The following is a 15,893-nucleotide window of genomic DNA, read 5'->3' as shown; positions in this document are numbered from 1 at the left end:
GGCATTGGTTTGCTTTGTCCAATCTCAACAAATGAACAGCGGGGATAGCGTATATACAGTGCCTTGGTTCTCTCCCCAATTACTCCATGGTTCGTTCCAGGCTCACATACCACGGAAAACCTGAAGTGGGATGGGAATCGTGGGACGTGACTGGGTCAAGGCAGTAGAAAAAAGGGGGCGGCAAATCAGGCACTTCCAGGTACTCCTGAGAGGTATGTTGTGGTCGCTGAGAAGAGGAAAATGTCAACAAGCAGAAGGAGACTCTCTTATCTAACTTACACTTTACAGAGATAGAGACTTGAAGCGTTGTAGGCCTTGGTGATGGCATCGTCAGCCACGGATCCAAGATCTATTAGCGCCACTGGTTCTTGTTCTTCACCTAGTATTGGGAATTGGGATGAGTGCGTGTGCATATCACCGTTTCGCCGTTTTCTAGTCTTCTTAGTACTAGTTTAGTCCAATATCACTGAAAGCATAAAGTGTCTTCCCAAACAGACAAGGATCAACAAATTAGTAGGTTATTGCCAATCTTTCTTGCTTCCTGCGATTGGCCAGACCCGAATCCAAGATTTCCTAGTGTCATGAATGTCGGCCTCAGGCAGTCCGTTTGCGGTACTTGCTGCAAGGCTAGACTACTACTGTTTCCGCTTCTCCCCTAAGAAAGAAGAGGATCTCCCTCATTTCCCACCACGTCCATCCCCATCCCCTCTCATCCCATCATCATCATCATCATATCATAGCATCTCTTAGCATCAGTCTTTCCTTTCTTTTCTTTTCTTTTCCTTCTCTTCTCTTTTTCCTGTCTCCGTCCTTCGCTAGAATTACCTTCTCCCTCGTTATACCTCCTTTCTTTCTGGTCTTCTCATCGGAATACTCACCTCTCGTTCAGCTTATCCTCCTGCCAAATACCATCCCCTCCCGTGGACAATTCTTGATCCCCTTGTTGAATTGCTCCCCCTTCTCTGAACGGTGCCCTTGTTCCCCAGATATTGCTGTCGTTCTAGAATCACTACCGGCTGGGCTTGTTTCATGAGTAACTGCGGAACCAGGGGATATAATTCAACGCCGATAGTCCTCTCCGGTCGTTCCTTTTTTTTTTGGCTTCATTTTTATTCGCTTGGGCCGGTCACCACTTTCGTACGCGACAATTCCTTTCTTTCGTTTGATTTGCATCTTGCGTTCGAACTAGCTCTTGCTACGCCAATACATCGATTCCGTATATGAGATGACGACCATATGCACGACACCCAATTCCCCACCCGAACTATCGGGATCCAAGTCCTCTAAATCTTCCTCCTTCCGGTCCTCTTCTCAGCTGTCCGGTCCCGACGGTATCCTCGCCGACATTTCCAATTTCGAAGAAATTGGCCTGGAGGATGACCCGGAGTTGCGCTACATGGATGGTGTTACTACTGCTTATGGCAAGTCGGGGGTCCTGGCTCGCTCCTCGACAGCCAGGTTGCAGACCAAAACTCCGCTGACTACGACTCGCGACTTGACGTCGACGGTCAAACCCACCAGAACTTCTTACCCATCGCTGAAGGGCCAGGTCAATGGGGCATTGGCGCAGCCGAAGCGCAGCAGCTCCAAGCTCAGGTCAGGCAATCAAAGGAGTGCGACCAGTCCTCAGACGCTACCGATTCAATCTTCCAGACCCCATCGTTCCAGATCCAATTCACCGCTCCGAATGGCGTCCACTCTGAGTTCATCTCCCTCCGCTCAGACCTTGGCTGTTTCGCCTGTCAGTGGCCGACCCCCACTCAATCGTAAGAGCTCGTGGCAGCGAAGCCGCAAATCTCTTAAAGAGCTAGAGGAGGAATACCATGACTCGGATGAGGAGCTGCCAGATGATACAAGCTTGTGGAATGTGCCTATCTCCCCCCGGCCGATGCAGGATCGCGCCCCGTCCCGAGGTACCAGTCCGGATGGCCGAAGTCCAGGCCCGCGCCCGCTTCCATTGTCGCATTCTGTCTCGGACATGTCTGTTTTGTCTCCCACGGGCGCGAAATCCCCCCGGGCATCTCGGTCGAGCCGGCAGTTGGTGCGCTCGAGCTCCGCTGGTCCTGAGCGAGGACAGATCTCGCCTCGCAATCCACGCGTCTACTCGTACAACAACATGTTGTCAGATCTGTCGGAGGAGGCGAAGATCATCACTCAAGCTCTGGAATATCATGCAGATGAGCGCGAGCGCAAACGTGCAGAGAACCTTCAGAACGGCATCTCCTCCCTACGGTCCAGCACCGAATCGAAACGCGATTCCAAAGCGACCATTGAACTTCCTCCTCTGCAAAAGTCCAATATCATGATCGATCCGTTGCCCATCAGCAAGGAGAAGGAAAAGGTCCTTACGCGTACGCGGCCTAGCTGGCTTCCCCCCAAGGACCAGAAGGAAGAGAAGAGGCATTTGAAGGAATACAAGAGAATGATGGCAATGTCGCGCGAAGCAGGTTCGTCCCTTTCTTCATTTTCAGCGTTCAACGGCCTTGTGATTAACGCCCTCTAGACAAGCGCAGAGCTGCCAAAGCCGCTTCGGCCAAATGCGAAAAAGATAATACGCGGGAAGCCCTCCAGCGTATCTGGGATGAGTACGTGTTCCCCAACTGGGATCATGCTATTGGTGAAACCCGTACGCGGGAGTTGTGGTGGCGCGGTGTGCCGCCCCGTCATCGGGGTGCGACCTGGCAGCGCGCTATCGGCAATGAACTATCCCTATCCGAAGAAACGTACAAGAAGGCATTGCAAAGGGCCAAAGACGTTCGCTCCAGGTCCGACGGTGAGTCGGGCGAAAGTAACAAGCGGATGAGGGAATGGTTCGATACAATTGAGGCGGACGTGTCGAAAGCGTTTCCGGACCTGAAACTCTTCCAGGTGGGCGGCCCACTGCGCGATACATTGATTGATGTGCTTGAGGCATACTCGATGTATCGAAGCGACGTAGGATACGTCAGTGGTCTTCATGTAAGCTGACCCATCCGGAGCCTTGATCTGGTTTCATTCCTAATGTTGGTACAGACGATCGCCGCTCTTCTGGTTCTCCAGTTCCCATCGCCATCTTCCGCATTCCTTGCCATGGCCAATGCACTGAACCGGCCTCTTCCTGTCGCGTTTCTCACGCTGGACCGCGGGGCCATCGGTCGTACGTATGCATTGGCGTCTGCGACGCTCCGCTACAAGTTCCCTCGCCTGGCGACTCATCTTTACGAGACTCTGCGTCTCAGCGACGAGGAAATCTGGGAACCGATGTTCCGCTCTCTCCTGACGAACGGGCTAGATCTGGAGCGCGTGAGTCGCGTCTGGGACTGCTGGGTGTTTGAGGGAGATCGTATTCTAATTCGCGCCGCGGTCGCGATTCTCGGCTGCTTGCAGCCGCAATTGTTTGCATTTACGCAGCCGGACGACCAGGGTCGTGCCGCTGTGAAGGACATTCTCGGATGGGGCCCTCACCACCCCGGAAGCAACAAACCTGCTACCCGTCACAGCGCTCCGGCCGCCCCTACGACTGGTTTCGGTGGTGCTCAATCCATCAATACCGTGGCTGGTGATTACTGGATACTCACCACCGCAGGGGACGAAGATGGGTTCATGAACGAGGTCAGAGAGGCGGGTAAAGTGCGGGATTAAGCCGAGCTGTCGATGGTCAAGACTGAGACTATGACCTGATGTTGATTTGGCCTAGCAGTTGGTCGACTCCTGTATCAACAGTGTCTTTCGTTCCACAGCTTTTTTGTGTGTTTCTTGTTCTTCTCTTCTCCTTCGTTGGATATATTCACCCGGTGGTTCTGGTAAACCACAACTTAATCTTAGTTTCTCTTCTCGTGGCCAGCATGTTGGCCGTGTCTTGGTGTTGCTTCTCTTTGATGGTCTTAGAGTAGTTAGCTAGGTAGCAGCGACAGCAGTTGGCAAATGAGTAGTTGCACTTGAGTGTGGCTATGCATCGCAGTGATGACAAGCTTTACTTGTGCAACGTTTTTAGTGTACTTGAATGTACTTGTCTCCCGGTCAATACTGCACTTCTATGGAATGGAGTCCTCTTTGTATGATTTGATTTCAGAAAGGGAAACAAGTCTATAAAATCATTGGTCTTCATAAAGGCACCAGGCCTCCACATGTCTTAGCATATATAAAGGACCTTTGTTTCTAAATATTGTCAAATCACCACGAAATCTTAGCGACAATGCCCCTCGGAAACGCCCTAACAAGCACCTTCCTCAACTCATCCAGGAACAGAATCCCCAGCGCCAACGGCAACGGGATGAACCAGAACTCAATCGGCACCGGCGCCGTGTTGAACAGGGTATGGAAGCCCGGGACCTCGGTGACGAAGATGGCGATGGCGAGGGAGACGAGCATGGCGAGGGCGAGCCAGGGGTTGCGGCGCTGTTTGCGGACGGGGTCGGCGGTGAGGATGGAGAGGCGCTTGTTGCGGACGGAGAGGATGTTGCCCCATTGGAGCATGACGAGGGTGACGAAGTAGACGCCCTGGCCGACGTTGTTGAAGTTGGTGAGTTCTTCGGCTGAGTACCCGTAGAAGCCGTCGGAGTACGATTCAAAGGCGAAGACGAGGGCGTGGAAGGGGATGCCTGCCTTCTTGTACATGTACAGGAAGAACATGGAGTGGGCAATGATGGTTTCCATGACGCCGATGAAGAGATAGGATTGGCCGTATATCTTGAGGTTGATGAGGTGGTCTTTCTTGTGGTTGCGTGGCGGGAGGCTGAGCAGGTCGAACTCTTCCTTCTCCATGATGAGCGAGAGGGAGAGGAAGAGGTCGGTGAAGACGCAGATGATGATCATGAGGAAGGAGCTGAGCGGGAGTGGGACCCCGAAGAAGACGTTCATCAGCACCGGCCAGATCTCGGACCAGCTGCCGGCGGGGAGCAGGTACGCGATGACCTTTTGCAGGTTCTGGAAGACCAGGCGGCCGAGGCGGATCGCGTCGACGATGGAGTCGAATTTGTCCATCAGGACCAGGTCTGCCGCCTCGATGGCGACGTCGCTGCCGGAGACGACGGCGATGCCTACGTCGGCGGTGCGCAGCGCGGGGGCGTCGTTCACGCCGTCACCGGTCACAGCGACGACGTTGTCGCGCGCCTTCAACTCCTCGACGATGCGGTACTTTTGTTCGGGCGAGGTGCGAGCGAAGACGATCTCCTCGTATTGGCACACGGCGTCCCACTGTTCTTCGTTGAGAGAGGATATGTGTGGACCGTCGATGAGGAGACTGCGTCGAGAACGGAGAGACTGCTTCTCGTTTTCTTCGTCGCTGGTGAATGGCCGCAGGCAATCGACCGTGTCTGGCTCCGCAGTACCGCTGAAGATGCCCACGTCCCGGGCAATAGCAGCAGCGGTCAGGCCAAAGTCACCCGTCACCATGAAGAAGCGGATGCCTGCACGACGGCAGGCCGCAATGGTCCGCGCAGTCTCGGGACGTGGCAGATCGACGATGCCAAAGATTCCGATCACCGTCAGGTCACGGACACCCTGGGCCAGGATCTCATCGTTGAAGTCGTTTGATCCCACCGCGGCCCTCGGGCTGTAGTACCGTTGGCAGAGCACAATGACACGCTCTGCGCGCTTTGACAGGGACGCTTGGAAATCTGAGAACATTCTCCGGCCGTTCTGGTCCATGGGCTTGACTTTGCTATCAATGCCGGAGTAGTAGGATGTGCACCGTGGAAGAAGAACATCTGGTGCGCCCTTCACATAGGTGAGATAGCTGCTGCTGCTCTGGGGGTTCTTGTGCATGGTAAGCATCCACTTGTTCTTCGAGTTGAAAGGAATCTGGTGGATTCTTTCGTACTGGGCATACTGAGAAAGACCGTTGGGCTGGGCGAGCTCGGCGAACCGTAGGACGGCAGCATCGGTCGCATTGCCCGTCACCTCTCGGTCATCCACTGGCAGTCCGATGGTTGCCGGATCAAAAGAGGCATCATTGCACAGGAACGAGCCTCGAAGAAGGATGTTCAGCGCCTCTGGCAACTCGGTCGAGCCTCGCTGATCTCCAAGCAGCTGATCTACGTTGAGCTCTTGATCGATCAGGCCGAGTGACCTAACAAACATCTTGTTCTGGGTCAATGTCCCCGTCTTGTCTGAGCAGATGACGTTGACGCAACCCAGGGTCTCTACCGTCGCAAGTCCCTTCGGCAGGATACTGTTCTTCTTCATCCGCTTGGCTACCATCATCAGAGTGAGTGCAACTCCAACAGGCATACCTTCAGGGATAAACGCAACGACGCAGCCCATCACGTTGTTCAGCATCGCGACCACGTTCATGAACTGGTAGTGATCCACACGCAACCATCCAACCCAGGCGAAGAGGATGATCAGAACCAGTGTGATGGTCAGGCAGATGATGATGGTCACAAAACGACTGATCTCTTTTTGTATCAACGTCGGCTTCTCCTTGACGCCGGTGGTCATTTTGGCGATGCGACCCATGACAGACCGACTGCCGGTCAGCACCACTACACCGACCGCATTGCCATTGGTGACGCTTGTCCCCATGAAAGCGATATTACGGGTTTCCAAGAAGTTGTCGTCCGTCACATCGATGGCACCTTCGATCTCGTCAGACTCTCCTGTGAGAATAGCACGGTCGAAGCGGACGTCTCCAGATGTCTGGAAGAGACGCATGTCCGCGGGGACTTTATTGCCGATGGAAACATGGACGATGTCGCCGGCAACAAGGTCTGTAGATGGCACGCGGATTTGCTTCCCGTCTCGCACAACAAGGGCTTCAGATGGGAGCAGGTTGAGGATCGAGTTCATGACATGTTTCGTTGACCAGTCTTGAAATGCAGAGAAGCTTGCTTGCAGGAAGATCACGATGAGAACGAGGATGGCCATGGCAAGATTCGAGACTGACGGTGGGTTGCTGAGGGGTTTCCAACAAATGAAGAAGATGATGACACCGATCCACAGGACTGAGCAGAAGCCGCCAAAGACATAGAAAAAAATTTTCTTGAGGTAGTTCTCGTTATGATGAGCGATGAGATTCTTCCCATCCCGCTGCAGTCGAGAGGCGGCGGCAGACGAACTGAGACCGGACCGGGGTTCCACGTTGAGTTGCTGGAAGAGTCTGTCGGGCTGTAGGATGTGATAGTCCAAGCTTTCAAAATAATCTTGATCGGGCTTATCTTCCTTGGCCTGCCTTGCTTTGATGGCCTCTTCCGTAGCGTTCTGGGACTCGGAGATCTGATACGAGAGGGTCCTGAACTCGATAGGAATCCCAGCTGTCTTGTTGCTCTGGGCGGCATCGTGAGAGCTCCGAATGGTGTCTCGACTCAAAGAACGATGGCGACTGAGTCGAGAGTGGTAGATTCCTCCACTTCCTTCATCCGGCGATGCTGCTTCATCGAATTGAACGCGGGTTGTACGATCCGTTCGATCACCGGGGGACTCATTGGGGTGATCAAGTCCCAGCTCGAGGTCCTTTCTTAAAGGTTCGGAGGAAGCAGGAGACTGGGCCATGTGAAGAGCAGCGATTCCGGGAGTGTATGAGACCGGACACGCTGTCTAATGGCGGAGGCACTGGGAGATACCGGACAATGGAGGGTAGGTGAAAAGAATGGAGGCGGCCATGGAGCAGGCATGATGGCTGTCTTATATGCGAGAAACCACTAGATCTACTAACCTAGAAGGGATAAAAGAACACGAATGGGTAACATCAGATACTACGATGCGAGATTTTGATCGATTGGAGGGAGCCATGACAAACGATCTCGGTCACCGCAGACACTAGACTGTCTGCCTGGTGGATAGAACTGTGGAGGCGAGAAGAAATTATGAGATCAGAAGGGAAGTACGAGATGAGTAAGATGACAGGATGGACCATGAAAAAGACAGAAAAAGGCAAGGCATAGAGAGACGATGAGGACGTCGACGGGAGTGCAAAGACGACGACACTGGCCGAGCGAGTATGCTCAGCATCCAAGGTATCCTATACCGTAACTGAACCATAGCTGAGATGGTTTCAAGGTCGATGACATGCATTCTGGTATCGATGAATAGAACCAAATCCCTCGTAGAAAGACTGGAATGGGGATGGGGATGGAAACGGCCGACGGTGAGACACAGAGAGAGTGATTGATGGTAGGAGTGAGGGAATTTTCCCTCCTATAGAAAATGCACCACCCTCACGTGCATCCTATGAGCAGATAACCAGAGCTCGACGGATTCAGGATAGCAATTTGAGAACGAGTGCCCTGCTCTCCATCAGTCCAAAGAGTTTTTCTGGCCAGGATTAATCCCTCAGTATGGTAGCCTCCACTTCTCAAGCCACCTGCCATCTTGAGGTGCTCGAATTAAGCTCAATGCGTGCGCTAACAGGAGTGTGGCACTGACATCGGAAATTTCCTCTAGATAGACAGATTTCATGAGAAGAAGCGAGAAAGTGAATTGCAGTTGTCGCTTTTCTCTTTCGTCCAGAAAATCCCTCAGCGAGACACTAACCAACTCCGCCGCCACATTCTCTGTCCATGAGTCTTTTGTTTGAGCAAATCGCAGATTGAAACAGTACGTAAAGTGAATCCTTTCACTTAGATGAGATCTTTGGACTGACCCTTGAGCAGCCATGTGCTGATTGCGACTATTCCACCATGGCTCATTCAACCCCTTTTTGGCCTCTGCCTGTCAAGCAGACAAAGAGACGGATTCGATAGCTCCTGTCCCCAGGGCTCAGTTTATTGCTGCCTGTAACGGGCCAGCTGACGGGACTCGGAAATGACACTAGCTCGTCTTCAGACTGTCAAGACTCAAGACAGATAAACGATGGCCGGACCAGACGCTCAATGGGGCATCAAGCTGTTATTATACCTCGTACTTGACAGCCAAGATAAGAACGAAGCTAGGTAGTACTATCATGCAGCAAGCAACTCATATTTGAGAGTCGCACAGAGCGTGCAAGATCACCATGCCTTGCAGAGAGGCAAAGCTTGGGCGTTGAGCGATTTCATCGGTTCATGGTCTGCCAATGAATCTGCGGGTGTATATATTCAAGCCACGTCAACGATCTACCGGATCTGTGAGCATATGATCTGCCATTTTGAGCTATCTGAGGCATTTTCCCGTGGAAAACTGCTGTACAACAGTCGATGCTACAGATACGCCCCTGCCTTCATTCTCCCGCTTATCCTCATCCCTTGATTGGACTCCTCTAGAACGCTCATCTTGATGGATAGCACTGCTATTCCTCTCTTCTGAGTTATAAATACAAGCTTCTTCGAAGGTATCACGATGTGTTGAGATCCGGTTTATACACTCAGTAAACAGTCATGTCTCTCATATCCAAGGTGAACACCAGCCACGGCCATCACGAACATCACCAGCATGACCTGGTATCCCAAGAACCCAGGGAGACCTACAATCCTTTCCAAGCGTTGAAACTCTTCAACATACTTATACGCTGTTGGACGCCCAAGAACTCCTGCAAACCGGAACAACGACCACTACTGCTCTCCTCCTCCTCCACCTACTCCAGCATCTCTCCATCCTCATCACCATCACCACCACCACCCTCCTCCCTGACACAAAAGTACGGCACCTGCACCGAGATCCTTCACTACGGCTCATTCAGCTCCGTGCGCCTGTACGCCCACCGACCCATCTCCAGTCCTACATCCCCAAAACAACTCCATGTCGTCAAGGTCTTCCGCCGCTCCTCCAGTCCAACCATCGCAACCCACCACCGCTTCGAACAATCCCTCTCCTCCGCCCTCTCCCACCCGAACATCCTCCGCACCATCGACACCCTCCTCAACGACCGCGGCGAGCTCTGCCTGGTAACGGAGTACTGCGCCGCCGGCGATCTGTGCACCCTCATCGCGACAGCGGGGGCCACGCTCGCGCTCCTCGAGATAAGCTGCTTCTTCAAACAGATCATGCGGGCCATCGCCTACCTACATGGCCACGGCCTTGCACACCGCGATATCAAACCCGAGAATATCCTCCTCACCGTCAACGGGGCGGTGAAGTTGGCGGACTTTGGGAGTGCGGTGTGCCTGCCCCCTGGTGATCCCTCCGACTCAGATTCCGAGATTGGGGATGAGGTTGGGTCTGCCGGTTCGGTGGCCTACTCCCCGCCCCGGAAACTCCTCGGGACGATACCCTACATTGCGCCGGAGGAGCTGTGCGAGGGCAAGCCGTTCGACCCGCGGGCTGGCGATGTCTGGGCTGCTGGGCTGGTGTATATGGCTATGCGGTGTAGGCGGCTGCTGTGGCGGATGGCGAGCGAGGAGGAGGATGGGCGGTACCGGGAGTATCTTGTTGGGCGGAAGGGGGAGGAAGGGTATGCGCCTATTGAAAGGCTGGGAGAGGTAGGTGCCAGCTTGAAAAAAATCTGCGATCGATAGCAGACGCTGATTGAGCGATAGAAGCGCTGTCGCAATGTGGTGTACGCGATGCTGGATCCGAACCCGAGGCGGCGCATCACGGCGTCGCAGGTGCTCAGGTCTGAGTGGATGTATGGGGTGAGTGTTTGTTGTGCTGGAGAGATGGGGGTGTAACAGTCATGGCTGGTCCAGACACTGATTAAGGGCATGTGATGATGGATGTATTCTGTGTGATTAACGAACCATGGGCTATGCTACATGTTAATTCCATTCTCAACATCAAAAGTCATTAGACACTGCCTGCAGCCAACACGTACCCCCCATCCACCACGATCGTCTGCCCATTGAGATATTGGTTTGTCGCCGTGAAGAGCACCGCACTCGCCATATCCTCGTCCTTGCCCGGCCGGCCAGCCGGCACCTTCTGCTCATACTTCTCCTTGGGGATAAAGCTCTTCTGCTTCTCATCGCTCTCTCCCGCCGTCATCTCACTGGGGAACACACCCGGGGCGATATTATTCACCCGGATCTTCAGCTTGGACGAACTGATCTCATGCGCCAGCATCTTGGTCAGATGGATCGCCGCCGCCTTGGACGCGTTATACGCAAAATGATGCTGCGAGACTTTCACGATCCCCGAGATCGACGAGATGTTGATCACCGTGCTGGACCAGCCGTGCTCCTGCTCCGACCCCTTGGCCAGCAGCGGCAGGAACGCCGTGGTGGTGAAGAACAGCTGCGTCACGTTCGTCCGGAACACGCTCTCCCATTCCTCCGGCTTGGAGGCCGGGTCGTCGAACAGGCTCTTCCGCAGCTCGGTCGGCTCTTCGTGCTCCACTGTCTGCGAGTGGCTTGAGATTCCGGCGTTGTTGATCAAGATGGATAGATGCTTCTCGCGCGAGGAGATCTCTCGGACGAGCTTCTCAATCGACTGCTTGTCTGTGACGTCGGCTGTGATGGCGATGATCTCTCCGGGGATGTTCTGTCCGTACAGCTCAACGACGCGGTCCAGCTTCTCCCCTGTGCGTCCGGTGATGTAGACTTTGGCGCCGTTGACAGCCAGCGCTTGTGTGGCCATCAGACCGATGCCGGAGCCTCCGCCGGTGATCAGGGCCACTGTATCGGTTAGTATCTTGGTATTGAGGACAATTGAAGGTCTGCATACCCTTTCCCTTGACATTGAAGAGATTGTCGAGCTTGAAGGTCTGGTTACTACTCTGGGCCTCCATTTTGACTGCTTCGGAAACAGATCTATCTGATGTAGCGGTGAAAGGTCTGAATGTAGATGGAGAGAATTGTCTAGGATAATTTTGTAACGAAGACAAGCAGCTTTTATTATATACAGCCCGGTGGTAGATTCGTGGTGGAAGCATCTGTCCAGAGACAGCTCGCAGGGGAGCAATTTGGCGCATCATCATCGCAACGGTTGGCCCTCTGCAAAGGTAAAACAGGATTTCTAGAGTGTATATAGGGCATTTCTCTCATCTGGATCGTCATGAATCTAGAAGAATTCCAGATGAATGATTCTGGCAAGATTCGCGAGTGTCCAGACAGGATTCACCCACTGTGTTGTGGGGGTTCATCAGCATGACGTCGATCCAAGGGAAGAAGTGAAGTACGTCGGTAGAGGAGATGATGTCGGTGACCACACCGGATGATTCTGATCTTCTTCATAGGTTGAACTTGATTCTTGAATTATTAGATAGTTCTTGCGGTTGGCAGTACAAGATTCTGTTGCCATCGTCATGTGTACCTGATCTACCTTGGTCAACAATATCAACGCAAGATTCCAATACAAAGATGCACAAGCTCTTTTCATAGTCTCCTTCATAAATTCTCAAGTTAATGGTTGTTTTTGGCCAGCTATCTGACAATATCCACACTATAGAATGTTTTGCAGCAAGCATTCACATTAAGCGATATATACAAAATCTTACAGCTTGGCCTTGGCTCCAATAGCCTCACTAGCAGGTGCCACCTCGACCATCATCTTGCCGGTATTGGCGCCTTCGTAAAGGTTCACCAGACCCTGAGGCGCCGCTTCCAATCCACCCCGGATGATATGCTCCTTGCGCTTGATCTTACCCTGTGACAACCATGTTGAGAGATCCTTCAAGGCAATGTCATACTTCTTCGCATAGTCAAACACAATGAAACCCTTCATTGTAACTCGTTGCGACTGCAATACGGCATTAGCGATCTATCAGCTACCACACGCCTAGCGGCAAAACTTACAATGACGTTCATGAAGCTCGTAGGCCCCTGGGGCTTGGCCGAGTTGTACTGGCTGATAGCACCGCAGATCACGAACCGAGAGTCTCTCTGGGCCCGCGCGAGACAAGCATCGAGGATTTCACCTCCGACATTGTCAAAGTACACATCGATGTACTCCGGTGTAGCCTCCTTCAACTGCTTCTTCCAGTCCTTGTCCTTGTAGTTGATGGCCACATCGAATCCCAGCTCTTTGACCAGGAACTCGCACTTGTCGGCACTGCCCGCAATGCCGACGACCCGCTTGGCTCCCTTGACCTTGGCAATCTGTCCGGCGACCATGCCCGTCGCGCCGGCGGCACCAGACACAACGACGGTGTCGCCAGGTTTCGGCTGCCCGACCTCCGTCATGCCAAAGTAGGCAGTCAACCCCGTCATTCCGAGCACCGACATGGCGTCGGTGGGTTGGCAGCCGGGAGGGACGACCACCTTCTGGGCCTCCTTGGGCCCCAGCAGACAATACTCCTGCCACCCGGAGTAGGCGACGACCCAGTCGCCGACCTTGTATTGGGACTGTAGTCCGCTCCCGACCGCGACCACCTGTGCGATGCTCTGGCCGCGCATGACGCTGCCGCGCTCAACGGGGGCAATGTATGAGCGTTTTGCTGTGAGCCATTGGCGCATGGCCGGGTCGAGGGAGAGGTAGTGCACGCGAACGAGGACTTTGTCATTGGGGATCTGGTCGGGGATGGAGGTTGTGTTGAGCTTGAAGGTTCCATTTGTCAACGAGGGATCGATGGCCGGGGAGGGCGTATTGGCGTAGATGATCTGTCTGTTTGGGATGGGCATTTTGGCTATCTGCTTGCTGGAACCAAGATATGAAAATGCAGATGGAAAAACTGCAGTGAAAGATGAAGTGAGCCTTCACATATAGGCTTCGGTTATCGAGTCTACCTTTTCTGACACCCTTTTGACTTGCAGCAAAAGTACCTCGGCACGGCCGATGTTCTGTATTCAGTTATCAGTCCGTTTCTCCAGCTGTCCCACTAACGATGATTCCAAAGGAACTAATCTAGAGACAGAGTTTGGCACCGCAAATTATCGGACTTATATCTAATTCTAGAAGAAGTCTAGAAATTAACAGGATCATTCAAAGGCTGAGGACAAGCATAATTGCATTGCTGACTTATACAGCAGTTGTTCATTTATGCATTCATGACGTAGTTATGCACCTCCATCTTTATCGATAAGGGTTTCCTCTTTGGGAAATCCTGTGAACCCAACAGCAGCCACCGAGCAATTTGTACGACCCTCCTGCCAGTTCAGAGAGGCTTCAATATGGCCGCATTTGATGCGATCAAGCTTTTTAACCTCAGATAGCATATGATCTACCAACTTGGGAATGCATCCAAAGAGCGTGCGCTCCCCGACAGAAAGTGGGATCAGCCTGACGTCACCGGTCAAGGCGATGATGTCGAAGGTGCTGAGCATCATCAAACTGGGGCAAACTATAAGAACATCTAGACTTCGACAATCTATACACTAGATATCAACTTACTTTTTGATATCAAGAGATAATTTCCAGTTCTACAACATGAGTACCACTCAAGCGCCTTACCAGTCCTCCACCTTCGGAGGCTACCAAGACCCCAACTCCACCACTCCAACTGGGACCAACGTCAACACTGCAGCTAGCACCGGTGACCCTTCCACTGGACCTGCCTCAAAGTCAGCCGGCCCACATGACTCCAATGTCGCCAACACTCTCGATCCCCGCGTCGACAGCGACATGAACAACCGGGCCCAGTACGCCCCAGGCATGGCCGCCTCCGGCAACGTCCACCCGGGCGCCACACAGAGCTACGACAACCCGAACAGCACCAACGCTGGCCCTCACGGCTCCTCGGTTATGAACAAGCTCGATCCCCGCGTCGACAGCCAGACAGGCAACACGACCACCAAGACGACCAACCAGACAGGTACAGGGACCTCCCGCAATCCCACCGATACCTCTGGAGCGGGTGCGCGTGTCACGCGCGGCTCCTCGACCACCTCCGTCGGAGCGCCTGGAACGGAAGATAATCGCTCGCGATATGACCCTAACGTATCGGGATACAACCCCGCGACTGGGTCGGGATACGCGACGACCGGCGGCGTGGGCCACCAGCCGGTCCCGGGATCCAGCAGCTACGATAAGCAGGACTACCGAGCTGAATATGCGCCCAGCACTACAAAAAAGGAGTACACCGCGGATGGACAGAGCCGATCAGCCGCCAAGGGCGAGGAGATTGGCCGTGGGGTGAGATCAGCCATTGCTGGCATTCACGTAAGTCGACCTGATCCGTTCTCTGATTAGCGGAAATGAGTATTAACCAGGACTTCAACAGGGTGCTGGGGAGTCATTGCGGGGAGCACTGAATGCAGCTGTTGACAAGGCATTTGGTCATGAAGAAGGCGCAGCGAAGAACGAGGCCATTGCGAATAAGGGTGAGCAGGAGATCCAGTCGGGGACGCTTGCTGGCCAGAGGGAGACTCGTTAGGCAGTCTACTTTTGTTGTTATGAATGATGATACCATGGTTTTTGTATTTTGCAATTGGGACTGGGATGAAATTGTTATTGAATTGTTTGAACAAACCAGTCCTCCGTACTAGTTATTGTGCTGAGGTGCTGGACATGATGTATCATATGTATCAGTATCAGGCGCTATGTTAAATGTATTATGATTCAGTGGTAAGGTAATGGCCAGGTCGAAGTCAAAAATAGCTTATTTGTCTGATCTTCTTTAGAGCATATATGGGAGATTATCCTTCTATAGACATGCCAGAGGTACTGTGACTACTACCACTGGTATAGTCTACAAGCAATAAATGTATGGATAGCATCATGAAACACAGCATCAGAATAATCAGGGGCTAACTAGGCCAAGATCTATTCAAGCATCTCCAGCTTTTGCCTACTAGCGAATCATCATCCCTCAATTGCTTCATAAATCCACCACTGTTGTGTGAATGTCTTCCGGCAGCTCCGGAGGCTGTGCACTTGTTCAGTGGAACCGAGCCTGTGTGTCTGCCACCAGGAAAAAAGAATGAAACCAACAAAGTTCCGTTGGTTAAAAAGGATTCATGAATAGTCCAATTATTATTGAGAAGAGAAGAAGGAAGTGACATCAATTTCTTATTAATTTCATCATCAAGCAAAGTACCTTCTTTGGATGTTTTTTTATTCCTCTTCCTCCTGCTCTTCCTTGAGGCAAGATTTACGAATACGACTACGACAAGCTAGAGCTTCATCGTCTCATCTCAGACATCTCCATTCCTTAGACTGCCTTAGTGTCTCTCACATGTGAATTCGTG

The 15,893-nt window shown here is 52.7% G+C and overlaps 6 protein-coding genes across 6 annotated transcripts; 3 read left to right on the top strand and 3 right to left on the bottom strand.

The window, feature by feature from the left end:
- Positions 1 to 1,225: 1,225 nt before the first annotated feature.
- Positions 1,226 to 3,621, top strand: CDV56_109250 (putative TBC domain protein; the record flags this gene model as incomplete). The annotated part of the gene is made up of 4 exons (XM_026762869.1): positions 1,226 to 1,596; positions 1,654 to 2,447; positions 2,504 to 2,958; positions 3,013 to 3,621. 4 exons carry the CDS (start codon positions 1,226 to 1,228, stop codon positions 3,619 to 3,621), a joined length of 2,229 nt encoding a protein of 742 aa, XP_026618860.1.
- A 531-nt stretch (positions 3,622 to 4,152) lies between these two features.
- On the bottom strand, positions 4,153 to 7,470 carry CDV56_109212 (cation-translocating P-type ATPase; the record flags this gene model as incomplete). The annotated part of the gene is made up of 1 exon (XM_026762831.1): positions 4,153 to 7,470. The coding sequence occupies one exon, from the start codon at positions 7,468 to 7,470 to the stop codon at positions 4,153 to 4,155; it is 3,318 nt and encodes a 1,105-aa protein (XP_026618859.1).
- Positions 7,471 to 9,272: 1,802 nt separating this feature from the next.
- On the top strand, positions 9,273 to 10,541 carry CDV56_109178 (serine/threonine-protein kinase; the record flags this gene model as incomplete). Its single annotated transcript, XM_026762797.1, has 3 exons — positions 9,273 to 10,313; positions 10,371 to 10,466; positions 10,521 to 10,541. 3 exons carry the CDS (start codon positions 9,273 to 9,275, stop codon positions 10,539 to 10,541), a joined length of 1,158 nt encoding a protein of 385 aa, XP_026618858.1.
- Positions 10,542 to 10,617: 76 nt separating this feature from the next.
- On the bottom strand, positions 10,618 to 11,557 carry CDV56_109168 (SDR family NAD(P)-dependent oxidoreductase; the record flags this gene model as incomplete). Its single annotated transcript, XM_026762787.1, has 2 exons — positions 10,618 to 11,444; positions 11,494 to 11,557. The coding sequence occupies 2 exons, from the start codon at positions 11,555 to 11,557 to the stop codon at positions 10,618 to 10,620; spliced, it is 891 nt and encodes a 296-aa protein (XP_026618857.1).
- Positions 11,558 to 12,261: 704 nt separating this feature from the next.
- On the bottom strand, positions 12,262 to 13,388 carry CDV56_109152 (MDR family NADP-dependent oxidoreductase; the record flags this gene model as incomplete). Its single annotated transcript, XM_026762771.1, has 2 exons — positions 12,262 to 12,507; positions 12,564 to 13,388. 2 exons carry the CDS (start codon positions 13,386 to 13,388, stop codon positions 12,262 to 12,264), a joined length of 1,071 nt encoding a protein of 356 aa, XP_026618856.1.
- A 745-nt stretch (positions 13,389 to 14,133) lies between these two features.
- On the top strand, positions 14,134 to 15,079 carry dprC (the record flags this gene model as incomplete). Its single annotated transcript, XM_026762753.1, has 2 exons — positions 14,134 to 14,865; positions 14,927 to 15,079. The coding sequence occupies 2 exons, from the start codon at positions 14,134 to 14,136 to the stop codon at positions 15,077 to 15,079; spliced, it is 885 nt and encodes a 294-aa protein (XP_026618855.1).
- Positions 15,080 to 15,893: the final 814 nt, after the last annotated feature.

Source organism: Aspergillus thermomutatus (assembly GCF_002237265.1).
Source record: "Aspergillus thermomutatus strain HMR AF 39 chromosome Unknown NODE_3, whole genome shotgun sequence".
Lineage (NCBI taxonomy): Eukaryota > Fungi > Ascomycota > Eurotiomycetes > Eurotiales > Aspergillaceae > Aspergillus > Aspergillus thermomutatus.
The sequence above is the reverse complement of the archived record's forward strand: the minus strand, read 5'-3'. Positions and strand labels throughout refer to the sequence as shown.